Source organism: Pelobates fuscus, chromosome 4 (assembly GCF_036172605.1).
Source record: "Pelobates fuscus isolate aPelFus1 chromosome 4, aPelFus1.pri, whole genome shotgun sequence".
NCBI lineage: Eukaryota > Metazoa > Chordata > Amphibia > Anura > Pelobatidae > Pelobates > Pelobates fuscus.
Window position 1 is genome coordinate 47,475,435 of NC_086320.1, and position 26,526 is coordinate 47,501,960.

The 26,526-nt window shown below is 42.2% G+C and overlaps 1 protein-coding gene across 3 annotated transcripts; it reads right to left on the reverse strand.

Moving 5' to 3' along the window:
* On the reverse strand, positions 1-26,526 carry EBAG9 (estrogen receptor binding site associated antigen 9). 3 transcript variants are annotated; one of them, XM_063451127.1, is made up of 8 exons: positions 26,255-26,525; positions 23,654-23,725; positions 22,548-22,645; positions 21,104-21,182; positions 12,129-12,266; positions 6,969-7,079; positions 3,106-3,197; positions 1-421 (listed from the first exon to the last, which is right to left on the reverse strand). In XM_063451127.1, exons 3-8 carry the CDS (start codon positions 22,628-22,630, stop codon positions 301-303), a joined length of 624 nt encoding a protein of 207 aa, XP_063307197.1. In that variant the 5' UTR covers positions 22,631-22,645; positions 23,654-23,725; positions 26,255-26,525; the 3' UTR covers positions 1-300. The 3 variants fall into 3 exon arrangements, with proteins under 3 accessions (XP_063307197.1, XP_063307198.1, XP_063307199.1); XM_063451128.1 differs by lacking the exon at positions 23,654-23,725 and having other exon boundaries at positions 26,255-26,526; XM_063451129.1 differs by lacking the exons at positions 23,654-23,725; positions 26,255-26,525 and adding an exon at positions 22,774-22,865.

A 26,526-nucleotide genomic window follows, 5' to 3' on the forward strand; every position in this document is an offset into this window, starting at 1 on the left:
TTTTCTTTAAAAGTCTTTATTAATTACATATTTTCAGAAAGCTTAATGGAGCAGTAGATACCACCACTGAATTATTTACACCCTTTTTCACCTTAAAAAATTCCATGCGCTACACTGAGGAGAAGAGCTGTGAGTTAAATCCCAGGGTTTAAAAACATACTGGGACTCATCTGTCAAACAAGTCCCAGCAGTCATGTGTAAAGAAGGTTTGCCTTTTCTGCAATCGAAGAGTCACTTCTGAAACTGTTGAAATGTTTGAGGAATTCTGCATTTCAGCTGTGTGCCACAAGACATTGTCTGTTAGGATAATTTGACACCAATTTTGGTCTGCTCTTTTTTCACTTGCCGTAGCATTTCTTTCTCCATTTTCTTCCGCTGCTGCTCTGCTGCCCTTTTTTCTCTTTCAGCTATTTTCTGCTGCCTGTAAATAAGTGAATTATAGGTTAGCTATACTGCATTAAAGTGGTCATTAAAGGGTTACTCAAACCACCATAACCACTTCTGCCTTTAGAAGTGGTTGTAGTAATAGGCAGAGCTCAAGCCAGCACTATGCATGAGACATCCAGCGTCACCCAAAACCCCATAGGAAAGCATTATATATAAGGTTCCTACGGGAGAAATACTAATGCAAGCGCAGCCATTGCCGTGCATGTACATTAGTCTCCCACGCTGGCTGATGTCAGACTCAGGGGAGGAGCGTGATGGAGTGGGGAGCTATAGTGCCAGCAAAAACAACTTTCTTTTCCTGGCACTATAGTTTCCCTTTAATAGTGTCCTCTTGTATATACTTCTATATAGGAACTTTGTATCTTTATTCCATAACTTAGCTTCAAGAAAGAAGCGTTCTGGAAACAACCATAATTCACACATTTGATGATTTGTTATTTTGTCAGTGTTCCGTATCTACATTAAATACTGAGCACTGTGTAGCTAACCCTGCGATTTTAGGCTTGAATTCTGCTGGAGTGATTTATTCCCATGCAAAAAAATAAAAATTTGGCCCATAGAAGGGGGTGTTTTGTAATCACCAATTACAAGCATGCCCCCTCTCAAATTGAGTATGTTGGGTCAATGCTCTTCCAGGGCAGCCCATGCGCAGAGCCTTGCTGAAGAGCTCTCGCATGAGAAAGACCCTGTATTTGTTCTGCGCAGCGCAAGCAGATTTATTAAGGTGCTTGCACTGCGTTTGCTTGAAACTGGTCTCTGGAGACTCCATAAGTGGGATACCAGAGGACAAAAGGGCCAGGAAAGCATATTGTGCATGTGTTTGGAGCCGGCTTGTGTGTGCGTGCACGTGGTGCGTGCCATTGTGTGCAGGGTGATTTAATTGTAGTGTGGTGTTTTGTGTAAATGTCAGTTGTGTTGTGCTTGTGGTGGAATGTATGTTGCTAGTGGCTGTAGAGTGTGAGTGTTTGTATACAGGATGTAGCGAGTATGCATAGGTGCTGTAGTGTGTGTAGGGGTTGTAAAGTGAGTGTGTTTAGGGAAAGTAGTGTGTGTTTGCTAACAGGGAATCTAGAGTGAGCATGTCAGGAATGTATTAAAGGGACACTATAGTCACCAGAACAACTTTAGCTTAATGAAGCAGTGTTGGTGTATAGAACATGCCCCTGCAGCCTCACTGCTCAATCCTCTGCCATTTCGAAGTCAAATCCCTTTGTTTATGAACCCTAGTCACACCTCCCTGCATGTGACTTGCACAGCCTTCCATAAACACTTCCTGTAAAGAGAGCCCTATTTAGGCTTTCTTTATTGCAAGTTCTGTTCTTATCCCATGCTATGTTAATAGCTTGCTAGACCCTGCAAGAGCCTCCTATATGTGATTAAAGTTCAATTTAGAGATTGAGATACAATTATTTAAGGTAAATTACATCTGTTTGAAATTGAAACCAGTTTTTTTTTCCATGCAGGCTCTGTCAATCATAGCCCGGGGAGGTGTGGCTAGGGCTGCATAAACAGAAACAAAGTGATTTAACTCCTAAATGACAGTGAATTGAGCAGTGAAATTGCAGGGGAATGATCTATACACTAAAACTGCTTTATTTAGCTAAAGTAATTTAGGTGTCTATAGTGTTCCTTTAAGTGTGTAGGTGGTGCAGTGTCTGCCTATAGTAGTTTGTGTGGAGGACCCAGAGAGTGTATAGGAGATTTAGTGTGTGTGCGCGTAGAGAAATCAGAGTTTACATAAGGATTCTAGTGTGTGTAGAAGATACGGAGTTGTGTACAGAATCTAGTGTGTGTCTGGAATGTAATTTGTGTAGAAGTGAAGTGTGTATGTGTGTGGGAGGGAGGTTTCAGTGTGTGTGTGTGTGTGTGTGTGTGTGTAGGTTGCAGTGTGTCTGTGTGTGGGGGGAGGGGTGATTGGTGTGCAGTGTGTGTGGATGCAGTGGGGTCAGATTAAAGTGAATGTGTTTTTTTGTGTGTTTTTTTTATAATTAGAAAAAATGTATAGTTTATATCCCCCCTTCCATCTTACCTTTGCCTGGGGAGGTGGGACATTGTCAGCAAGCCCTGGTGGTCCTAGTGGGGAGTGAACTCTAGCCTGTGGCTCCCTCCGGCTATAGTTCACACTTGCCAGATCGGAGGGTTGCCATGGTAACCACAACAACATTCAGACCTTGCGAGAGGAACACGACAGAGCTGCAGGCTAGAGCTCCACCGGGTCCTCTCCATCACCTGCCGACTGCCCATTTCAATGCCTGTGGGCCAGTGAGGGAGATCTTTGAAAAGAGTTCCATCTAAATTTGTTTATTTTATATATTTCCTGTATGCTTATACTATTTGAGAAAATGTACCTTGACACTTCCAAGCATTACACCAATTTTACATCTTACATGGGAAAGTTAGACACTATAACTCAAATGCTTTTCTGCCATGGCTGCCTTTGCAATTCCCAAATTACTTTGAGAATTTATGATAGGAGTCATGAACCACAGAGCAATCCATGCAACATGCAAATAAACAAAGTGCAAAAATGATTATTAAAAGATTACAAGAGGAACCTAGTTCAGGGATAGCAATGGGAACACAATTAGAAAATTCCCGAATAGATGTAAAATAACAAAAAAAGCAAAGATTGCAGTAACAAAACAAGCAGGTCATTACCTTAGCACATCTTCTGCTTGCCAGGCAGCATCTTCCTCTTCCTCCCAAGCATTAGAGTTTTCTTGCCAGGTTTCCAAATCGCCCAATTCAGCCTAAAATTGTACAATCAGCAGCAATATTTTTTCCTGTATTTTCCACTGAAAGCAGTGATATATTTCACCCCTTAGCACCCCCTAGTGGTATATTTACAGACTTGGATCTCTAAGCAAGGGGACCCAATAGTGGCAATACAGACAACATATAGCACACAATTCTCACCATGTACTTCATTTTGCTAAGTTCGGGAGGGAAATATACAGGTATATTTTGACAGGTCTTTACAGAGTGCTTGGGCCACTGTTGACATTGTTAGTGAAATCACAGATGTGATCAAATGAAGGAATTTTACTAACTAAATATTGCTTTTACGTGCTTATGCTATATAGTTTCTGCTTGTACAAGAAATGAAATTTGGTTTAACTTGGTGAATAGTAGGAAACCGCACAAATGAGGGTGGAATAAAAGGCTGGAATTTATCTGCATGGATAACCTCTTATTATAAAGTACTTACTAATGTAATTTCAGAAGAATTGGCGTACATCACAGCATCTTTCAGATTCTATATGAGCAGTTTTTTTAAAGACTTTTCCGGTTTGTAAGATTAATACATTTTGTTATTTTTGTATTAAACAGCCATGTTACAGATTTACTATCCACCCCATGTGTGCCATGTAAGGTTAGTAGGTTTGTAGAGATTCAGAAAAATTTCCATGTCTGTCGCATAAGGAATTTTGCTTTGTATATAAAAGCAGCAAAGTGAATTGTTCGTATGGAACGTAGTTAATAGGTTTGCGCCTTACCATAGCTGGCAAGCTTACACTCTAATGGCCATTGCAGTGCTACCAACAATCTCCAATCTTTAAATGTGCAGTTTTGACTTAAAGAAAGTAATAAAGAATAAATAGTTTATATATCCGGGGCCAATACAAACCATTGTCTGGTAATCTATTCACAAATAGAACTATGTATAGGATAAGAGGTCACGCATTTAGACTGGAAGAAAGGAGATTTAGTATAAGGCAAAGGAAAGTTGTTGTTGTTTTTTTACAGTAAGAACAATAAGGATGTTGAATTCCATGCCTAAATAAGTACCGTATATACTCGAGTATAAGCCGACCCGAATATAAGCCGAGGCCCCTAATTTTATCCCAAAAAACTGGGAAAACGTATTGACTCGAGTATAAGACTAGGGTGGGAAATGCAGCAGCTACTGGTAAATTTCTAAATAAAATTAGATCCTAAAAAAAATATATTAATTGAATATTTATTTACAGTGTGTGTATAATGAATGCAGTGTGTGCGTATGTGTGTGTGTATGAGTGCAGCGTGTGTGTATGAGTGCAGCGTGTGTGTGCATGAATGCAGTGTGTGTGTGTGTGTGTGTGAATGCAGTGTGTGCAGGGCCGGTGCAAGGATATTTGCCGCCGTAGGCAAAAAAATTTTGCCGCCCCCTCCCCCCCCCATATGTCCTGACTTCCCCTCCTCCTCCCTCAGTGGTCCTTACCTCCCCACCCCCGTGTTCCTTCACCCCCCCCCCAGTGGTCCTGACTCACCTCTCCCCTAGTGGTCCTTACCCTCCCCTCCCCTAGTGGTCCTTATCCCACCCCCATCCTCTCATAGTGGTCCTTATCCCCCTTCTCCCTCCCATAGTGTTCCTTACCCCCCCCCATAGTGGTCCATATACCCCCCCCCTCCCTCCCATAGTGGTCCTTATACCCCCCTCCCTCCCATAGTGGTCCTTATCCCACCCCCTCCCATAGTGGTCCTTATACCCCCCCTCCCTCCCATAGTGGTCCTTATACCCCCCTCCCTCCAATAGTGGTCCTTATCCCCCCCTCCCTCCCATAGTGGTCCTTATACCCCCCCCTCCCTCCCATAGTGGTCCTTATACCCCCCTCCCTCCCATAGTGGTCCTTATCCCCCCCTCCCTCCCATAGTGGTCCTTATCCCCCCCCTCCCTCCCATAGTGGTCCTTATACCCCCCTCCCTCCCATAGTGGTCCTTATCCCCCCTCCCTCCCATAGTGGTCCTTATGCCCCCCCTCCCTCCCATAGTGGTCCTTATGCCCCCCCCTCCCTCCCATAGTGGTCCTTATACCCCCCCTCCCTCCCATAGCGGTCCTTATACCCCCCTCCCTCCCATAGTGGTCCTTATACCCCCCTCCCTCCAATAGTGGTCCTTATCCCCCCCTCCCTCCCATAGTGGTCCTTATCCCCCCCTCCCTCCCATAGTGGTCCTTATACCCCCCTCCCTCCCATAGTGGTCCTTATACCCCCCTCCCTCCCATAGTGGTCCTTATGCCCCCCCTCCCTCCCATAGTGGTCCTTATACCCCCCCTCCCTCCCATAGCGGTCCTTATACCCCCCCTCCCTCCCATAGCGGTCCTTATACCCCCCTCCCTCCCATAGTGGTCCTTATACCCCCCTCCCTCCAATAGTGGTCCTTATCCCCCCCCTCCCTCCCATAATGGTCCTTATCCCCCCCTCCCTCCCATAGTGGTCCTTATACCCCCCTCCCTCCCATAGTGGTCCTTATCCCCCCCCCTCCCTCCCATAGTGGTCCTTATCCCCCCCCTCCCTCCCATAGTGGTCCTTATCCCCCCCCCCTCCCTCCCATAGTGGTCCTTATGCCCCCCCTCCCTCCCCTAGTGGTCCTTATGCCCCCCCTCCCTCCCATAGTGGTCCTAATACCCCCCCCTCCCTCCCATAGCGGTCCTTATACCCCCCCCTCCCTCCCATAGCGGTCCTTATACCCCCCTCCCTCCCATAGTGGTCCTTATACCCCCCCCTCCCATAGTGGTCCTTATACTCCTTTTTTTTATTATTATTATTTCTTATTTTATTTGTATATATTTTTTTTCGTCCTCCCTCCCTGCTTGATATAGGGCAGGGAGGGGGGCTCTCCTTCCCTGGTGGTCCAGTGGGGGGGAGAGGGGGGCTGGCAGAGCTGTACTTACCTGTTCTGCAGCTCCTGTCAGCTCTCTCCTCCTCTGCGCCGTCCGTGCAGCTCCTTCTATCAGCTCACACTGTAAGTCTCGCGAGAGCCGCGGCTCTCGCGAGACTTACACTGGGAGCTGACCGAGGTGCTGAACGGACGGCGCGGAGGAGGAGAGAGCTGACAGGAGCTGCAGGACGGGTAAGTACAGCTCTGCCAGCCCCCCTCTCCCCCAGTCTGTATTATGGCAATGCAAATTGCCATAATACAGACCTTGACTCGAGTATAAGCCGAGTTGGGGTTTTTCAGCCCAAAAAATGGGCTGAAAAACTCGGCTTATACTCGAGTATATACGGTAGTTTTATTCAAGGATATAATGTTTAAATTGTGGGGTAATAGCTTCTTGACCCAAGGATAAATCTGACTCCCATTCTGGGGTCAAAAATGATTTTTTTCATAATTTGTTGCAAAATTGGAAATGCTTCACACTGGGTTGTTTGCCAACAGCAGTGAGAAAGGCTGAACTTGATGGACACATGTCTCTCTTCAGCCTATGTAACTGCGCAACTATATTAAAGAGGGGTGTTTGATCACTAGGGTCACACTACTGAATAATAATATCAAACTGTTAGGCAAAGAATGAATCATGTTTTGACATACACCTTGGTCTATATGTTATTACCCAACTAGAAAGTACTCAATGTACCAACTTTCGAAGGATGAAAGTCTGATGGTCAAGTGCAGTTGAAGGCATATCCGTTTTATTGTTACTGGCTATAGAATACTACAGGCTAGAACAGCCCTTTCAAAATAGCAAATGTCACTAATTTACAACAGTTTCAACTCAAATCAGCAGGTTAAATGTTGAAACATAAATGCAGTATACTCACAGACTGATGTACAAATGGGATATCTTGTGATGGCAGCAGTCTACTGGAGAAATTTCCTAAATTGCCGTCAGGAACACTAAAATTAATTGGCTCCCTCTTCTTTATAATGATCTGGGAGGTGGAAACAGACATAAAGCTCAATAAAATGCCGTAGAGTGAAAAATAAATATGTAATACAATTTCACTTGGCCTGACAATTTATTCAGACAATATACAAGGTCTAACAGAAGCAACATATCTCAAATCTAACCAGACTAATGCAGGTCATATAAGATACTGACAAATACACTGTTGCATAGGACCTTCCAGCATAATTTATTGTTTAAATGTAAATAGCAGGACATGTTTTTAGAGCAAATAGTTTCCTGTTTCAGTGCTTGGATGTTCAACTTGGAAAATCATACACATGTAAGAAAACCTAACCCACAAAATTCAAAGAAAAACAAAAACATGTTCATATTTAAGAGACAAAAAAAATAATCAATAAACAGGTCTTTGAAGTTACCTGTAATGTACATGCATCTGTTTATTAAAATCTAATTTTTAATGCCTACAATTTGATGTCAAAGATAAAAACAAACTGCTATTTAACCCCTTAGTGACCAGACAGTTTATATTTTATTTTTTAATTTTCTTACCATTTCTGCGGTGTTTGTGTTTAGCTGTAATTTTCCTCTTAGTCATTTACTGGACCAACACATATTATATACAGTTTTTCTCGCTATTAAATTGTCTTTCTAAAGATACCATTATTTTCATCATATCATATAATTTACTATAAAAAAAATAAAATATGATGACAAAAGAAAACAAAAAAACACTTTTTCAAACTTTGACCCTCAAAATCTGTTACGCATCTACAACCGCCAAAAAACACCCCTGCTAAATAGTTTCTAAATTTTGTCCTGAGTTTAGAAATGCCCAATGTTAACATGTTCTTAGCTGTTTTTGGAAAGTTAGAGGGCAATAAGTACAAGTAGCACTTTGCCATTTCCAAACCGTTTTTATTCAAAATTAACGCAAATTACATTGTAACACTATCTGTCAGTAATCCCTGAATAACCTTTCACATGTATAGTTTTTTTTTTTTTTTAAATAAGACAACCTAAGCTATTATACTTGGGGTATTTTGACTTTTCATTCAACCATTTTACCACCAATCTATGCCAAATGTAAAAAACAAAAAACAAAAAAATTATTGGTGATTTTTTTGACACATAGCAATTTAAGAATACATGTACGGAGAACTTTAAGAGTTACTGCCAAAGAACACCCCAATATGTGTTCAGTAACGTCTCCTGTGTACAGTGATACCACCCATGTATAGGTGTGTCTGGATCTCTGGGGGCTAAAAGACCTTATTTGGAGGGTGCGCATTCTAGTTTTCCAATTAGGAATTTTTAACAGCTGGTCATCATGCACACATGTCCTATTTGGGACATTTTTTAAGGTGGCCAATGTAATTTACCACCAACAAACCATATATTTTTGAAAAGTACACACCCTAGGGTATTTCAAATGGTGGTATTTTAACAATTTCCATGCACTAATTATATCACCAGTCTATGTCAAACTTTTGGGTAGTCATTTTTTTGTTATTTTTTAGGCATAGATTATCAGTTCCTGTTATTGGGGTGTTCTTTGTCAGTAACACATAAGTGTTCAGCAACATCTCCCGAGTACAAAAGTGCCCCTAATGTTCAGGTTTTATGGGTTTTTGCAAAAGTACAGGGGTTAAATGTAGGGCTTTCCCCTTTTCCATGTTTGCACATTGAAATTTGACAGATTGGTGTGCTGGGCCTATGTTGCCTTTGAGACGGTATAGCAGCCCAGGAATGAAAATTAACCCCATCATGGCATACCATTTGTAAAAGTAGACAACCCAGGGTTTTCAAAATGGGGTATGTCCAGTCTTTTGTAGTATCCACTTAGCCACAAATGCTTGCCAAAGTTAGCGTTAATATTTGTTTTTTGCATAAATTTTTTTCACAAAAACTTTTAATGGTGATTTCATTGGCGTGATACGTTTTACTGTTTTAAACACTCAAATTTGTATTCAGCGAATTATCCCAGAGTATAACAATACCCCAAATGTACAGGTTTTATTGTGTTTTGGAAAGTTACAGGGTCAATATAGGGCTTGCCCGATTCAGTTTGCCAAATTGGTTTGCTGGGTCTGTGCTGCCTTTTGAAACCATATGGCAGCCCAGGAATGTGAAATAACCCCATCATGGCATACCATTTTCAAATGTAGACAACCCAGGGTATTCAAAATGTGGAATTTCCAGTCTTTTGCAGTAGCCACTTAGTCACAAACGGTGGCCAAAGTTAGCGGTTTTTTTTTTATAATAAAATTTATATATACATACATACATATATACTTTTTTTTCTTCAGCAGCACTATTTAAAGCTGTCACATGGCCCCTGGGTGTCCTGATTTGCAGAGGGGGGACTGTCTGGGCTAGTCCCCCCTCAGAAGAAGACTGATCGCTGACGAGAGAACAGCAGCGATTGGCAACTACATGGGGGGGGAGGAGAGTTAATTTTTTTTAGTTTTAACTGAGTGCCTCAACCCCTCGAGGTACTCAGTACAGGCAGAGCATCGGAAGCTTGCCTAATGGCTTCCAATGCTCTGCTCTACACTGCCAGGCGCCACGTGGGGCAACCTGGAAGTGATAGCTCCTTGGGTGCCCGACAGTGAGGGTGGGTAATGTACGATGCCTCGACATTGAGGCATCGTGCAATACCCATAAAACGTCTGGAAAATATCACAATCTCTTCCAGCGCTCAAATTCCCTTAAGGACTGTTTTTTTTTGTCGGACGTACGTGAAGAGGTTAATGCCTCAAATTTAGGCATTAGGTTATGAAAAAAAAAAAAGAAAAAGAAAAGTGACAAAGCTTTCAAGCCCACAAAAGAATATTCAAATATTGTTTTGAACGACTGGAGCAGGAAGGGGGGTGGGAACTGCTTACAGCTCTCCCGCTTTGGGGACAGGCCCGCAAAATGCACCTTCCAGAAGTTTGGTCTTTAAGGGGTTAAACAGTTCAGCTGTACTCCCAGAACTATGTGTCGTCAATGCACCACACATGGATCCCTAGACTCACCCCTCCTTGCCAACATCAAATTCTCTTCTTGGATTCCACTCACAACCCATTCACCGATTATTGTAATGCTCTTCAAATCAACTCTATTCCTTTTCTGAATCTATTCTCATTTCTTTCTATTTTACCCACTACACTCTCGTATGAGTTACGAACAGAAGAAACGGTGGACCTCATACATTTTAGTTATCTCTTCATTTCGCATTTATTCCCTTTAAAGGCTATCCAATCTTTATCAATCATTCAGAGCCCATAAGCATTCAACGGCGATGTGACAAACGCTCCTTCCCACGTACCTTTGCCATGGACTCCTGGATGAGTGTAGAAGCCGCCTCCTGCCAATCAACAATGTTCCAGGACTGGGACACCGTTTGGGAGTTATTATATATTTAGCCGGATAGAGGACCTAACTACACTGCATGGATCTGAGTGCTATCTGGAGAACTTGGGCGCTCAGATCAGGGCTATTTAACAATGTATTGTTTGTGTACCCTCTTGTGTTTTCCCTTGGACTGATTCTGCCCTGGCAGAGGGGAGTTGGGAGGGGAGAATGGCTGCCGTTTTGCCCACACACACACACGAAGAGACCAGAGACTGCCTTGCACCCACTTGTCCAGGCACACTGGACCCCCAAGGACTTGGACTGTGGACTAAGGGGGGTCCAACAGACTTAAAGGCCTGTCTATTTCTATGGGAGAGATATGTGATGGATGGCCGGATTTGTTTGGTGCAAGCCACAAGTTTGTGACTGTTTTCCCATGTATCTAGATATCGCTGTATTGTGTACCTGTATTCTACATAGAGCAGTATGTGTGTCTGTATATTCAGCTGTGGGTCAACAAAAGGGGGGGGGGGTACAGGACAGCAGCTCTATAAACTATAGTTAGGTGTGAAATGTATTCTGTGTGTTAATGCTGCACTGTGAATCGACCTCCTGCTGTGGAAGCCAGCAAGTCTATCTACTACAGCAAAGGGGTGTGTTGATGTAACCAGAGATTGCTTTGAAGGGACAGGGGCCACAACCAAGATAACCTTTACTTGTCATGGTCTGTTGGCACAGGGAATGGTGGTAACTAGTGTAAGGAATCACTTTGTTGCTTTGTAGTTCTTTGTGTCTCTGTGACCTGTTTTGTATTCCTATTGGTGAATGTTTTGTGCAATTGTATGCAGACCCCATGCTGGGGGTCTGTGGATAAATTGGCTCTACCATGTCCCATTAACCCCTTAAGGACACATGACATGTGTGACATGTCATGGTTCCCTTTTATTCCAGAAGTTTGGTCTTTAAGGGGTCAAACAGTTCAGCTGTACTCCCAGAACTATGTGTCGTCAAGTTACTGTGAGGGGAAGGGGCTATTCACTGCTCAGCACCTTGTTCCAGCTCATGGAGGATTCAGCAGGGAAAGTCCTTGTAAAGGACTACAGCTCCCAGGACTGTGTGTCGTCCAGTACCTGGCAGTGAATAGAGCTAGTTCCCTATCCGGTTCCAGGACGGAGAGGCTCCAGGAGGACCCCAGTCAAGCCAGGGTGACTGGGGCAGAAGCGCTGAGGTTTTTTCCCCTGTTCCAGCTAGGAAGCAGTGCTTGGCAGAGGTACCCAGGCAGGGTACAGGGAGCTCTGCCACAGGCGACATTGTTTTTAATTAACACTGATTGAAACACATGCTCCTTTCTTTCTGTTTGTATTTTATAGTTTTTACTACATACAGTAATGTTAAAACCTTTGTCAATGTGTAAATAATCAAAAACATGTACTTGATAGTGCTTGATGTACTCTATTTTGGTGTGATGCATCACTGTTTTCTTTATGTATTTACTGTAAACAATTTTTGATTGCCTCGGGTGTTGCACCACCAGTATGTTGTTAATGTTTCTCGTTTGATGTGTGCATAGGTGCATGTATTTTATGACATCGTGATTGAATGCATCCCTTTTAAATCAGAAATAAAACACGTTTTAAATAGATCAGTATTTGAATTGAACATTAGACATATAACATTTATAAAAAATAGATAGTTCCTTGTTCAAGCTATTTAAATTAAGGAGAATGAAACTCACTTTTTGTGTTTTCCTTATTGTTGGAGTCATATCCTTAAAGAAATCAGTCTCATCTTCAGCAGAATTCAAGGTACCATTACCCCCTTCAATCTTTATACTTGTTGGGGCCTCTTCGTCCCATGAGCTCCATTCCTCCACCTTAAGGAAAACAAAAGATAATTTTGCCAAGTTACAACGGATGATCATTAATTACCATAACACATTAAAAGTTCTCCTTAACAATATCCAAAATAGAGCACAAGAGAAAATACTAAAAACAGCCAACAACTCAAATAACTTGCCCATCGGTGGGTTCCTGCTCAGTTCTCAAGTTGATTTCAGTTCATCTTGTGCAATTACACAGAGAGTCTAACCATTTGAATATCCGACTGATCCCACCAAAAATAGTGATTCAGATCCAAAATGAAGGCTGGCACCTCTGTACAAGACATCCAATTGTTTTAGCTTTGGGGAGCCTGGTCAGTGAGATGTTGTTGATACCCTCTAGGCATAGAGGGTCTACATCAGGATTATCCTTTTACTTTAGGGAGAATAGTGAGCATAGACAACACTTAAATAGCTTGCACTTCGGTGGGTCCCTGCTCATTTCTTAAGCTGATAGTACCTCATCTTGTACCATTGCATCCATCGTGTTGAGGGAGGCAGCCTGCATTTCGCTTCTGGATCTCCATTTTAGGTAGCATTAGTCTGGTATGCAAATAATTAAGGTTCTCTCTGTTATGACAAGATAAGCTAAAACCAGCTTGAGAACTGAGCGGGGACCCACTGAAGGTCAAGCTATTTAAACTGTTGTCTGTTTTCACAATTATCTTGAATCATCTTGCATTCTCTTTTGGTTTCTTAACAACAGCCTTAGCCACACACCGGATTTAGTTAAAGAAGCACTATAGTGCCAGAACTTGTTTTCCTGGCACTATAGGGTTATTAGGTCCCCCCACTCCCTTGGAGCCCCCCTCCCGCTGGGTTTAAGGGTTAAAACCCCTTCAGCCACTTATCTTAATACAGCGCCGGGCTCCCTCGGCGCTGGTGACCTCTCCTCCCCCTGCCGACGTCCACTCCAAAGCGCATGCGCGGCCAGAAACACCCATAGGAAAGCATTACTCAATGCTTTCCTATGGACGTCCAGCGTGAGTTCAATGCGATTTCAGCATTGAGAATCGCGGAAGCGGCCTATAGTGGCTTATATGTTTTCAGCTGCAGGGTTAAAACTAGGGGCACCTGGAACCCAGACCACTTCATTGAGCCAAAGAGGTCTGGGTGCCTATAGAGGTCCTTTAAAGATACAGAGGCTCCTATTATGTTTTTGCTTTCTTTTATTTCTCTCAGCAGCACAAAAAAAAACATAAATTTTACTTACCGTAAATTTCTTTTTCCTGAAGATTAGAGGCAGTGCTTATACCACAGGGGATATCCAATCTGGAGGGAAAAAACAGGCAGGCAAATCTCCAAACATTTAAACCCTCCCCTAATTACCTCCTTTCCCATAAGTAGCAGCTCCTCCTGATCATACCCAGAAAATACATAAGCCAAATAGCTGCAAAATTACTGAGTTTATTAGAAAAAAGGGGCGGGAATGTAGCACTGCCTCTAATCTTCAGGAAAAAGAAATTTACGGTAAGTAAAATTTATGTTTTTCCCTTCAGATTAGAGGCAGTGCTTATACCACAGGGATATAATAAAGCAGATCCTGAGGGCGGGTTCATTTCACTACAGCTTGAAGCACCTTGCGCCCAAAAGCAGCATCCTCCGAGGCCAGTATGTCCAACTTGTAGTGTCTTGAGAAAGTATGGAGAGAGGACCAAGTAGCAGCCGAACAAATCTGAGAGGGAGATGCAGCTGCTCGGAGAGCCCAAGACGTCGAAACCGCTCTAGTAGAGTGGGCCTTTATAGGGCCTGGATGTTCCATGCCATTCTTGGAATAAGCCAACAGAATACAATCCTTCAGCCATCTAGCCAGAGAACTCTTCGAAACCTTCATGCCTTTCCTAGTGCCTCTGAATAGGACAAAAAGACTATTATCCTTCCTGAAGGATTCCGTAGATTTTAGGTATTGTAAAAGACATCTCTTTACGTCTAGGCAGTGAAATTTGCTTTCCAAGGCATTAGATGGATTCTGACAAAAAGTCGGTAAGACCACTTCCTGGTTGACGTTCGAAACCGAAAAAACTTTAGGTATAAAAGAAGGATCGAGCTTTAGAACCACCTTGTCCTGATGGAAAACTAAAAAAGGAAAATTCGCCCGAAGAGCTTGAATCTCACAAATTCTTTTAGCTGATGTAATAGCCACCAAAAAGACAGTTTTTAACGAAATAATCTTCAGGGAAGCTTCCTCCAATGGTTCAAAGGGCGGCTCACAAAGCGCTGAAAGAACCAAGTTAAGATCCCAGGGAGGATAGGTTTCCCTAACATAGGGCACCAAACGAGTTAGAGCTCTGAAGAACCTCGAAATCAGAATATTAGAGGCCAAGCATCTGAGGGAGAAGAAACTGATAGCAGAAACCTGCAATTTCAATAAAGCAGGTTTAAGACCTTTAGCAAATCCCATCTGAAGGAAACTTAGAATCTTCTGGATGGATGCGGAAACAGGGTTGACTTTAAATCTACAACACCACTGACAGAATATCTTCCAAATTCTAGCGTAGATCTTTGAAGTAGATTCCTTGTTAGTTGCCAACAGGATCTTTATCACTTCAGTATCCAGACCGTTGCTCTCTAGAATCTGGCGTTCAGAAACCAGGCCGTCAAATGGAATCTTCGAAGGGTCGGCAGAGGCACCATGGCGTCCTCTAGTATTTCTCTTGAAAGTGGGAGCTTCCAAAATGTGGCCCCTGGAAAATTCAGGAGAACCGAGAACCAACTTCTTCTTGGCCACCATGGAAGGATAAGGATAATACGTACACTTTCCAGTCTTACTTTTTGAAGTATTCTGGGAATAAGCACTACTGGCGGAAAGGCATAAGCCAGGTTGAACTTCCATGGAACTGACAGGGCATCTATGATATCCGGCCTGTCTGTTGGATTTAGGGATGCAAAACGTCCCGTCTTCCTGTTCATTCTGGAAGCCATCAGATCTATCTCCGGAACACCGAAGCGGTCTGTGATGAACTTGAAAGTTCTGCATGACAGGGACCAATCTGCTTGTTTCAAATGATGCCTGCTCAGGGCATCTGCCACCACATTGAATTTCCCTGAAATGTGAACTGCTGAAATTGACATCAGGTGCACTTCTGACCACAGCATGATCATTGAACAAAGGCTTTCTAACTTTGTTGATCTCGTACCTCCCTGTCTGTTCAAATATGCCACTGTCGTTCGATTGTCTGAGCGGATTTGAATATGTCGATCTTTGATAAGCATCTGAAATGCCAAGAGTGCCATCCACACGGCCTTTAATTCCCTGAAGTTCGAGGAATTTTTCATATCCTTCTCTTGCCAGGACCCCTGCTTCTTGATGTCTCCCAGATGGGCCCCCCAGCCCAGGGCAGAGGCGTCTGTCGTAATTATAGTGAAGGACTTCATCCGGAATGACAGACCCTCGTGCAGGAATCGAGAAGATGTCCACCACTGCAGACTTCTCAAAGTTAGCTTGTTGAACCTCATAAGCCCATCCAGGCCGAGTTCCTGTCGATTCCAGACTTGCAGAATGTTTCTTTGTAGAGGTCTCATTCTGGATTTTGCCCAACCGACTGCCGGGATTGAGGCTGTAAACAGACCCAGTAAGCCCATGGCTTCTCTGATTGAAAACACAATTTTTCTTCTGAGATTCCGAATTAATCGCTTGATTTTTAGTTTCTTCTCTTCTGGCAGGAATATCTTCATTGCGATAGAATCCAAAATCAGACCCAGGAACTGGATCCTTTGAACTGGCACTAGTTCCGATTTGTTGAAATTTATTAGCCAGCCATGCTTTTCTAGCGATTCTATCGCTGTCCCCAGGTCTAGCTGTAGTTGACCTTGGGACTCTGCAATCAACAGCCAGTCGTCCAAATACGGAATGACAGAGATGCCCATACCTCTTAGAAAAGCTGAAACGACTACTAGCAGCTTTGTGAATACCCTGGGTGCTGATGACAGGCCGAAAGGTAATGCTCTGAACTGGTAATGTTTGATTACTGATCGGCAGCACACAGCGAACCTTAGAAGACTTTTGCTGGATTCTGCTATGGGCACATGAAGATAGGCATCTTTTAAATCCAGGGACGCAAACCAACTTTTTGGATGAATAAGCAGAGTAGCGGACTTTATTGTTTCCATGAGGAACTTCTTTTTGATAATCCACCTGTTTACGGCTTTTAGATCTAAAATGGGTCTGAACGAACCATCTGGCTTTGGAACCAAGAAAAGTCTTGAATAGGTGCCCCGAAAACTTTCCTTGAGAGGAACTTCTTCCACCACTCTTTTCAGTAATAGAGTCGATACTTCTCGCATCAGAGAGAGTTCCATCTCTAGAGAATGAACCTCGGAACATAGAAACATTTCCATTGGGGCTTGTGATAATTCTAGAGCGTATCCGTGTGTTATCACTGTGAGAACCCAGCGATCTGATGTTGTTCCTTTCCAGTGCTCTAGGAAGTGACTCAGCCTTCCACCCACAGGCCTGGCGTCATAACTTTTTATTTCTTCTGTCAGAAAATCTTTCCTTCTTCCTATAATCAAAGGCTTTTTTATGCTGACCCCTGAAATAGTTTCTACGAAAGGAACTTCTAAATGAGGGAAGCGACTCCGCTTTACGTCTTCTAAACTGCTTCTTAAATGATTCTGGTAAAGCTTTCCTTCCTTCCTTCATCTGTTTTAACAATTCATCCAGTTTTGAACCAAAAAGTCTTCCTGGTTCAAAGGATAGGTCACACAGTGAATTCTTAGATGCTGTATCTGCTGACCAATTTTTGAGCCAAAGCGCTCTTCTGGCGACTGTTGAAGTACCTATACTCTAGGCCGAAATTTTTAGGCTTTCTGCAGACGCATCTACCAAAAAATCAGATGCCATCCTGATATTCTTTAATAGCTTTACCGGGTCTTCCTTAGTTTCTCCCGTATAAACTTTTTCTAGTTCTTCCAACCAAAGTCTTTGGGCCTTGGCAACAGATGACCCCGTAATCAAAGCTTTAGCTTGGGCTGCAGAAGATATGAACAACTTTTTTAAGGAGGAGTCAATGCGTTTGTCCATGACATCCTTGAGCCCGCTTGTGTCTCCAATCGGTAAAGTAGTTTTCTTAGAGATTTGAGCAATAGGAACGTCCACTACAGGGACCGTATCCAGCTTGCAGTCTTGTTCCGATGCTAAGGAAAAAAGAGTTTTAAAATGTCTAGACAGAAACGGCTTGTGACTAGGGAATTTCCACTCTTTTAAAATCAATTCCTTAATCTGTGGGAGAAAAGGAAACACTTTGGACTTTTTCCCTGTTTCCTCAATTCCAAAAATGCACTGCACTTCTTTAATCAATTTCCCAATTGCTTCATCTGGGAAGGCAAACTCCTCATCTGAAGAATCACCACCTGAAATTTCCTCATACTCAGAACCACTAGTTACTGAACTAGTATCAGAAGCTTCCCAAGATCTCAGTCTTTTCTTAGCATGTTTTACAACTTGCGAATCTTGGGCAACCGAGGCCTGGACTGACTGTAATGCAGCCGACTGCATATCCACAAATGTTTGCTGCATACTCTGTTGCAACCAGCTGAGGAAAGTAGACATTTCTGTTCTTTTTGCTTCCTCTGAAGCTTCTTTAGAACACACTGAGCAAAGTTTCTTTTTATAACCATCTGGCATAGGTTGGCTACACACAGAGCAGATTAAATGCTTGGCTTTAGATGAACATTTACCCTTTTCAGCAACTTTATCCAAATTTTCCGGATTAGACATACTGAAAAGAGAAAACAAAAAAGGGAAAACAATCAAATTTTTCTCCTTATCGATTCAGGCTAGGACCCATTTAATTAAAAACTTAATCAGTCTTACCTTAAATGGCCTGAGAGTGTGTTGGAGGGCAGGTGAGATAACACTCTTTACAACCGATCTGAGAGCTCCTGGCAAACAGAGGTTGCTGCTGGTAAATGCTCATATAAGTCCTGAAACCAAAGAGAACGCCCAGTTCAAATTTGGCGCCTGAATCAAGGTTCGCATTGCGCATGCGCATAGCGCTCCGCGACTCCCTAGTGGAACGCAACGCAACCTGTGTGTGCGTTCCACCGCAGGACTTCCCAGCCGACGCACGCCTGCGTCCTTCGTCAGACCGGCACCTGGCACGGCATTAGACGGCAACATAAAACTTGAGGGACCACGCCGTCCGGCGTGTTAAAGGCTACTTACCCGGACATGAAGGAAGCAGTGCCCCCAGAGCCTCAGCCCTTCTCACCTGCTTCCTGGAGAACCTCCTGTCTAACCTCCCCTGCCGGAGGCAGGCAAAGAACTGGGTATGATCAGGAGGAGCTGCTACTTATGGGAAAGGAGGTAATTAGGGGAGGGTTTAAATGTTTGGAGATTTGCCTGCCTGTTTTTTCCCTCCAGATTGGATATCCCCTGTGGTATAAGCACTGCCTCTAATCTGAAGGGAAAAAAGGAAATAATTTGCAAATAAACACAAAACTGCATATAAACATTATAACCAATCACAACTGAGAATGGTTTTGGTGTGACGTCATCTAGCACCTCCTCTTTATTTGCAGCTCCCTCCGACTAGTTATTACAACTAGTGTTCTTCTGTTTTTCTGACTATTTTTGCTATCATATGTTATGAGGAATAGTTTTATGTTGTTGTTCATTTCAGTGTTCACACGGTTGTGAATTTTCTCTGTCCTGGGACTACACTCAATAATCGAATGGAAACTGCACGCCGCCACCTCCTCCCTACATCTCGGATTCGGTATACACTGGCAGTTGACGGCTCCTACACTACCTGAGCGCACTTCAACATGGTTCTGTAAGGTTTTTAGGTTACAGGATTACTGTGATGATACGGTCCCAGAGGAAATCGAGGCACTGTTGGACAATGCGATGGCTAAATCTATTAAGAGATCCCTCTCTTCAGCCATGGGGGTGATGTTCTCCTCAATTACATACTTGACTGATCCAGCATTTATGCAAGCACAGCATGTGACCCCTGCAAGCTCCCCACACTTCTACTTAAAATGCCCTGAAACCTGAATCTTTGGGCAGCAAGGCACAAGCTAAACTGAAACACCTTACCTCACGAATGCCTGACAAGAAAAATCCTCTCCTAATTGACAAGAAGAATCATAGTTAATGCGCACCCACTGCGCAAATGAAAAAATAAGCCAGATCCTAGAAACGTGATTTGTCCAATTCGTACTTGAGTGAGGACAATTTATCTGAGGGGCCATGTTTGGACTCCTACGGGCACCAAGTTTCCAATTCAGAGGGAAAGCAATTTCCCACACCCAATGGAAAACCAGCTTCGGGTTCAGCCATGCCAATTATGGAAGCAGGTGGCGATCTTTTGTATCAAAAAGGTATCTCCTATATTTGACTTTGATGACTTATGCTATCCTCTTTCTGCAGATGGTGTAGGCAATTCCGAAGAATTGCCAAGATAAATTACTAGACACTCTAGGTCCTGTGAACAAAGAGCTGATTGACAGGCACATTTTAGTTTAACTTTGAGGTGGCAAAAGGCTGGCTCTAACGCAGTCTGCATGTTGGCCGCTGGGCAAGCAATGAGCCTGGGGCAGAAGCTTAAGTCTTACTGTTCGGCAAATCTTTCATGAAATATTTGGGCAGACTTCCGGCCTTGGACAAGGCACAAAGCTCCATGAAATGGGTGCTCTCACCAAAGGTTTTTTAAGGGGATGGAATAGCAAGGAGCCGTGTGTCCAGCTATGATGCCCATGACACAAAGACAAAGCAGAGGCTCCTTTCCTACTCTATCATCTGCCCCAAAACACAAACCCACTTCATTGTTCCCATCTCATGGACGATCTTGGGCTTCACGAGGAACACGTGATCCCTGGAAGAGACCTTTTGGCGAGTATGCTAACCCCTTTTTTCTCCCAACACAGTGTGGGGGGAATGGCTGGATGTTTTTAGATGTCTGGGTACTGCAAACTGTTCAGGAGTACCGTTTGGACTTCATTTTTATTCCAGTACATGTATCTGTGCCTCAGGAACTGATGATCTCCTAAAACAATCAAATATTGATTTCCAACTAAATCATCAAAATTACTTGCAAAGATCGCTATACAGGAAATCCCATGTCAGATGCCGGGATTCATGAGAAAACTGAGTGCTTGCAGTTTTTCTAACAGCCTCTGAATAAATGCCCCTGTGAGAGGTACTTGCTGGCAAATAGTGGTAACGTCACTACACGCAGGACTAGATACTGTTGAGGTTTGCGCAACCGCCATCTTAGGTTTATGGTATCGGAATCGAAGCAGACACTCGGAGGCTCATGTGTGCTTGCTTTGTTTTTTTTTTCCTGTCCCCTGGAACACATGCAGGCAATTGTAGAAGGTGATACCCATTGTATGGGGCGCTGTTTGTACGGTTCGCTGTGTTATACTTAGCTGTATATCACTAATGTGCCAGAGGCTCTGCCCCAAGGCTTCCTGTCCCATTCACTTCCAGTCAAGCTTCCTCCCCCTTGCAAAATTTTTAATACATGATCAAAATAGCGATGCCACATTGGATTAGTCACTCAAGCAGCTTTGGGGGAGATATTGCCAGAAAGCCTAATTTGTAAGAATTAGAGCAACAGCCAGGTAGGTCTTGGCTACCTCAGTTTTAAGGGCATTTAAAATTGTATTAGCGATAAAGTACAGGGTACATCAAGGAGGTTAAATAAAATTAAAAAAAATTATATTCCCAAAACACAATACCATACTCATTAATCAACATGTGTCAACATAAGAAGAACAAAGTGTTCATTTACATGGCTAAATGTACGAGCATGGGTTATGCTGCACAATGCTAAACTACTTTACAATTAAGCATAATGCTATACAAAATACCATGCACCAACCTGTTTAGGCACAGAGGAGTAATCCACAGCAGTTGGCAAAGTTATCTGATCTCCGCTTAGCTTCCTGCCTCGTCCAGACCTACAGGGAAGAAAAAAAAAAAAAAAAAAAAAGAAGAAGAGTTAGGCGATCACACTAAAGGAAAATATGAACAGGAAAAAAAATAATATGATGAAGTTGATTTTGAAATTCCCTTTAAATTCCGGGAAATTCTCTTTAGTAAATAACACGGTCAAATCATGTTTTCTATATCTCTGGCAAATACAGCTGTTTTTGTTTTGTTTTTCTTTTTCACTCTACAAAACAATACGTCTGACTCTGAACTTTTAAAGAGCATGTTTCATTATCAAATTGATAATCAAGTGACAAAAAAAAATACATATACATCAATTGTCATTTTAGATTTTCTTTACATAAATGTGAAATCAAAATGGTTCACCTTGGTTTGGCACCTAGAATATTTGTACATATTAATTCACAACTAATGCAACAACAAAAATGGGGAGGAGAAGTTCTGCTAAATACTTTGAAGCCACTTCAAATCTTAAAGGGAACCTGTTGCCAATTGTTATTTTGGAAAAATAGGTGCCCTTATAGCTTTGTAATCACTGCCCACCCTACTTTGCTCAGTAAAACTGAAGTTAAATAAAGTTTACTCAACTAGTTTCTAGGGCCACTGCAGCCACCATCCCCTCCATCAGTGATATCAGCATCCAAGGTGATATGGCCCGCATCTACTCCAATCCATTGCTTTGCATAAAGAAGCAATGGATCGGAGCTAGGCTTGTGCAACCAAATGTCGTACTCCTCCAATCAAATGCTGTTTTCAGCAGCATTTGATTCTAGGACCGAGTTTCACTCTTTTCTGGAGGAATAAGCTCCTCTATTTTCTATCAGAAAGACAACCACTAGAGGTGTATTTAACCCTCCAATGTAAGCAATGCAATTTCTACTAAACTGCAATATTTTACATTGCATTGTTAAAATGACAGGTTAACTGCACCCAAACAAATTCTATGAGATGAAGTGGTCTGTGTGACTTTAGTGGTCCTTTAAAAGCGAGAAAGTAAGCAACACAAAATTGTGGGAGACAGTTATAATTAAATTGAATCGACACACTAGTCTACCAAAAACTGCCAATGGGTATACTTACAGCTGAAGTTTAACTCTTCCTCTATCAATGTGCTAGCTCCAGCCATGCAATATAGATGATCTAATAACACTTAAAACAAGTGGGATAATACTTAGTGGGTTGAAACCCATGTCAATGGTCACAATTTGAAACTAAATTTTACCTAAAAAGTTCCACTGTGCCATTTTTGCATGACCAGTGCACTTTGAGAAAGGAGAAATTATACTTCTGTGTGCAGAATTGATTTCCCCTCAATCACAGGGTAGCTGTATTCACATCCTTATTATGTATTTATGAACTGTCAGTGGTGATACCTGCATATTAGTCTCTTGAAGAAGGAAAGCACAGACGCGAAACAAGTGCAAATTTTGAAGAGTCGAAACTGTGTAATGGCCATCTTGAGGTCTGTTAACTAATGAAGAAAATAAATAAAATGTATTATTGTTCCCATCACGGTTTCATGTCCCATTTAAGTAATAAAGCTTGTATAACATTAATAATCACACAGTAACTTTTAGACATCATGCATTACACACTGACTTGTTTGTCTTTCACTGAAGAGAATTAGGCAATGAACAACCATCACATTTTACATGGGTAGTTCACTCCCAGGTCTCCAGATGACATTCGGCAATCCCCAATAATGATATAGCAGTGGGATTAGAATGTTGATAAAATATAAATCACTAAATTAAGAGCCATGAACATAAGACAATAACAAATTGCTAGTTTGCCCAGGCATACCAACGATACACATGAAAGACATGAAGCAGCTGTAGCAAAGAAGCTCAGCAGATGGAGTTATCAATGGTAAGGAGGCGAATAAAACTTCACTATTAAAAAATAAATAACGCCAGGGGGGAGAAACGTGCCTAAAAGATAATAAGTTACCGTAACTTGTTTTATTTCGAACAGACAAATATAAAAAGAAACCTGTTCAAAAACCATGATATTAACTTCTCACACCAGAACCTTACTCTGATGTTTTTTTTTATTATTTATGTGAAAAGCAAGGAACAATAATTTAATCTAGAATTGTTTTTAATTGAATTATACAGTTTCTGCTTTCTGCTTGGCAAGACGATACCAGTCATATGACACCTACTTCTGTCATTACTGAAGGCAACTAGAAATTCTCAGGTGTTACCATGTATAGTTGCACCAGCATTCAAGCAATTGTAGCACTACTGCACACGTCTAAAAAATTTTGCATGTTTTGGTTGTCACTCGCACATGTTCAGTGTTACACCCAGACTTTTGGCAGTGATTGACAGCTGATCAACAACTTGTTTTTACTGCTGTAACATTGAAGAGAGTCTGCAAAGTGGAAACATTAACCAGTATTTTCTACACAATCTACTAACAAATGTAGCCTTAAATGTGTTCCGTTAAGTGTAAATACAATTGAAAAATTATTTACCCAAGAACTGTATACCCCGCCAGCTTCATTCACAGCTCTCCAGTGTCATAAAAGTCCAGTTTTCTATGGTCACTGAAATGATCAGAATTAAAAGTTTATTAAAAGGAGTGAGATGGATGATGAATCGGTAACTAAATATATGTTTATTGTAAAGAAAGTGATGTCTGTGGCAAATAAGGAAACAGGATCAAGTATTCTGAAGCCCAATAATTTGTTAATCTTGAGAATTGTAGTTCAGCAAGAGCTGAGATATTCATCTTTTGAGTCTCCATAAACCGAAATATGTCTTCCATAAAAGTTTACCGTCCTTTCGGAAGTCAAAATACTACATTTTGTGTCAAACAATAAAAGATTGTTCCACCTGCCACATAACTGGTTAACACCTTCAAGACCAGTTTCAACCAATCCTTTGCAATCATAAAGGTTTTCAAAAGATGAGAATAGTAAATGTGTTACATGAGGACTACAACTCGGATCTGAATCTTGGAAAGCTTATAGCAAGCTCAACTGCATGCATACTAGGAATAATTACCCTGTCACCTAATATGCTCTCAAGTCAAATGAAGAAGCACTTAGCAATGGGGGACAAAAATTTGGAACCTCGTCTACAGTTATCTTTATTGTGAGAGCATCAGAAAAGCAATGCCCTCACTGGTAGACATAATACAGTAAAAGAAGGACTGATTACCAAATACGGTTACACTATGGGAAGGGGGTAAAACGGTTTCCCCAACACTAATAGATCATTCTTCAGATGTTATGGTATTGTTCTTGCAAGAGAAAATAGTGGCAGCTTTTCCACAGGTTAATAGAAATTATTGGTATTGTGGCTTCCTGCGTTTGCTCTTTAAGTGCGCATACCTTGATATTGAGGTCCAACTAGCCTAAGAAAGGCCATTTTTGGTACACTTTATAAATAATTAAGATATCATGTAAACCCAATGCACAGAAAAGTGATTTACACGACAGCACATTTACTTAAGATCAGAGGTCTGTCCACCCTGAGGTCAGAAAGACTGACAGTGGGAGTGAACTGCTTTTCGACGGTCCAATCCTGCCTAACCCCCCACACACACACACACCTCATAAGCATTCAAGGACATGGAATCAATGATGAGAACTGTATGGCATTCTGTCTTGTTTTGGGGTCACGGTAAAAATCTGAACACGGAATGTTGTGTTTATTTCAGAAAAAAAAAAAAGACATCCCTGCTTTGTAATGGAGTGAAATATTTTTTAATAGTAAAAGACCATCAATACTAGCAAGAACAAAACAGACAAATACAATTACATAAGAAATGTACCATACTTCTATGTTTATTGCTATGGCGTTTAATAAGGAGAAACTTCTTGTTAAAAGCCAATTGTTAACATGCACAAGGGATGGCATAATTAATCTACTATTAAAGGAACACTATAGTCACCTAAATTACTTTAGCTCAATAAAGCAGTTTTAGTGTATTGATCATTCCCCTGCAATTTCACTGCCATTTAGAAGTTAAATCACTTTGTTTCTGTTTATACATCCCTAGCCATACCTCCCTTGGCTATGATTGACAGAGCCTGCATGAAAAAAAAAACTGGTTTCACTTTCAAACAGATGTAATTTACCTTAAATAATTGTATCTCAATCTCTAAATTGAACTTTAATCACATACAGGAGGCTCTTGTAGGGTCTAGCAAGCTATTAACATAGCAGGGGATAGGAAAATCTTAATTAAACAGAACTTGCAATAAAGAAAGCCTAAATAGGACTCTCTTTACAGGAAGTGTTTATGGAAGGCTGTGCAAGTCACATGCAGGGAGGTGTGACTAGGGTTCATAAACAAAGGGATTTAACTCTTAAATGGCAGAGGATTGAGCAGTGAGGCTGCAGGGGCATGTTCTATACACCAAAACTGCTTCATTAAGCTAAAGTTGTTCAGGTGACTATAGTGTCCCTTTAAATAAAGCACTGACTTTCAAGTGAAAACAATGTAAATGTGAGTATGTCTCGTTGCATTTTAAATACAATTGTAAAAGGCTATATATTTAATATACTTTACACCACTGCCACTCTCTTGTACGGATGCAAAGGAAATAAGTTAAGCTTGTTTGAGCAGGGTCCTCATTGAACCTATTGTTCCAGTAATATATTTTTCTAAATAATTCATTTAGTGTTAAATTTACCCCTTTTATAATAATATTGTAAAGCGCTGTGGAAACAGTTGGCGCTATATAAATGACAAAAAATAATAAATGTTTGATGAACCACTTATGACTTAGGGGAGTTACTAAACCCTTCTCCATATGGGCACTGTGTTATTTAAGGTTGCATAAACTGCAAGACCCACAATCCTCAGCCAAACCAATATTAGGGATTGAAGAGAGGGGAGGGGGAGCTGTCAGGCTGAGCATGATGAGAGTTGTAATTCAGAGCAGCAATGCTATTAAAGGCATGTTGGGAGCACAGAGGCCGAATTGGTGTCACACTATGGCCAGCAAGAGGCTGGCTTAGCATCATGGGACATGTAGTCCATTCCAGCCATTGTTCAGCATACAGAGGGCCTGGTTGGGTACAATGCAGAGACTCGGGTCCCTCCACGATCTCTCCACACTTACCAGCGCACGGGGCTATTCACACAGGATGCGCCATTGTCCAGAGTCAGCTCAGCCTAGGAAGGCAGGTGAGCGCCGCTGAACCGGATCTTCCTGTTACCCAGAATCCTCCTCCGGCAGGCGATCAGCAGACTGGGTGAAGGTGCCCCATCGGGTCTCAGTGTCCGGGCTCAGGATGGGGACACGGACTGGGCGAGGAGTCACGGAGCCAGGTGACAGCGGGGCCTGGGACAGGGACAACGGAGGAGCAGGGGAAGACGTCTGCTGGTGACGTC

Coding starts and splice junctions, on each gene's coding strand:
- EBAG9 (XM_063451128.1), bottom strand. CDS start 22,630: ATGGCCATTACACAGTTTCGACTCTTCAAAATTTGCACTTGTTTCGCG. Junction 12,267..21,103: donor ACTCCTCTGTGCCTAAACAG/GTTGGTGCATGG, acceptor GTTTTCCTTAAG/GTGGAGGAATGGAGCTCATG. Junction 7,080..12,128: donor CAATAAGGAAAACACAAAAA/GTGAGTTTCATT, acceptor TCCACCTCCCAG/ATCATTATAAAGAAGAGGGA.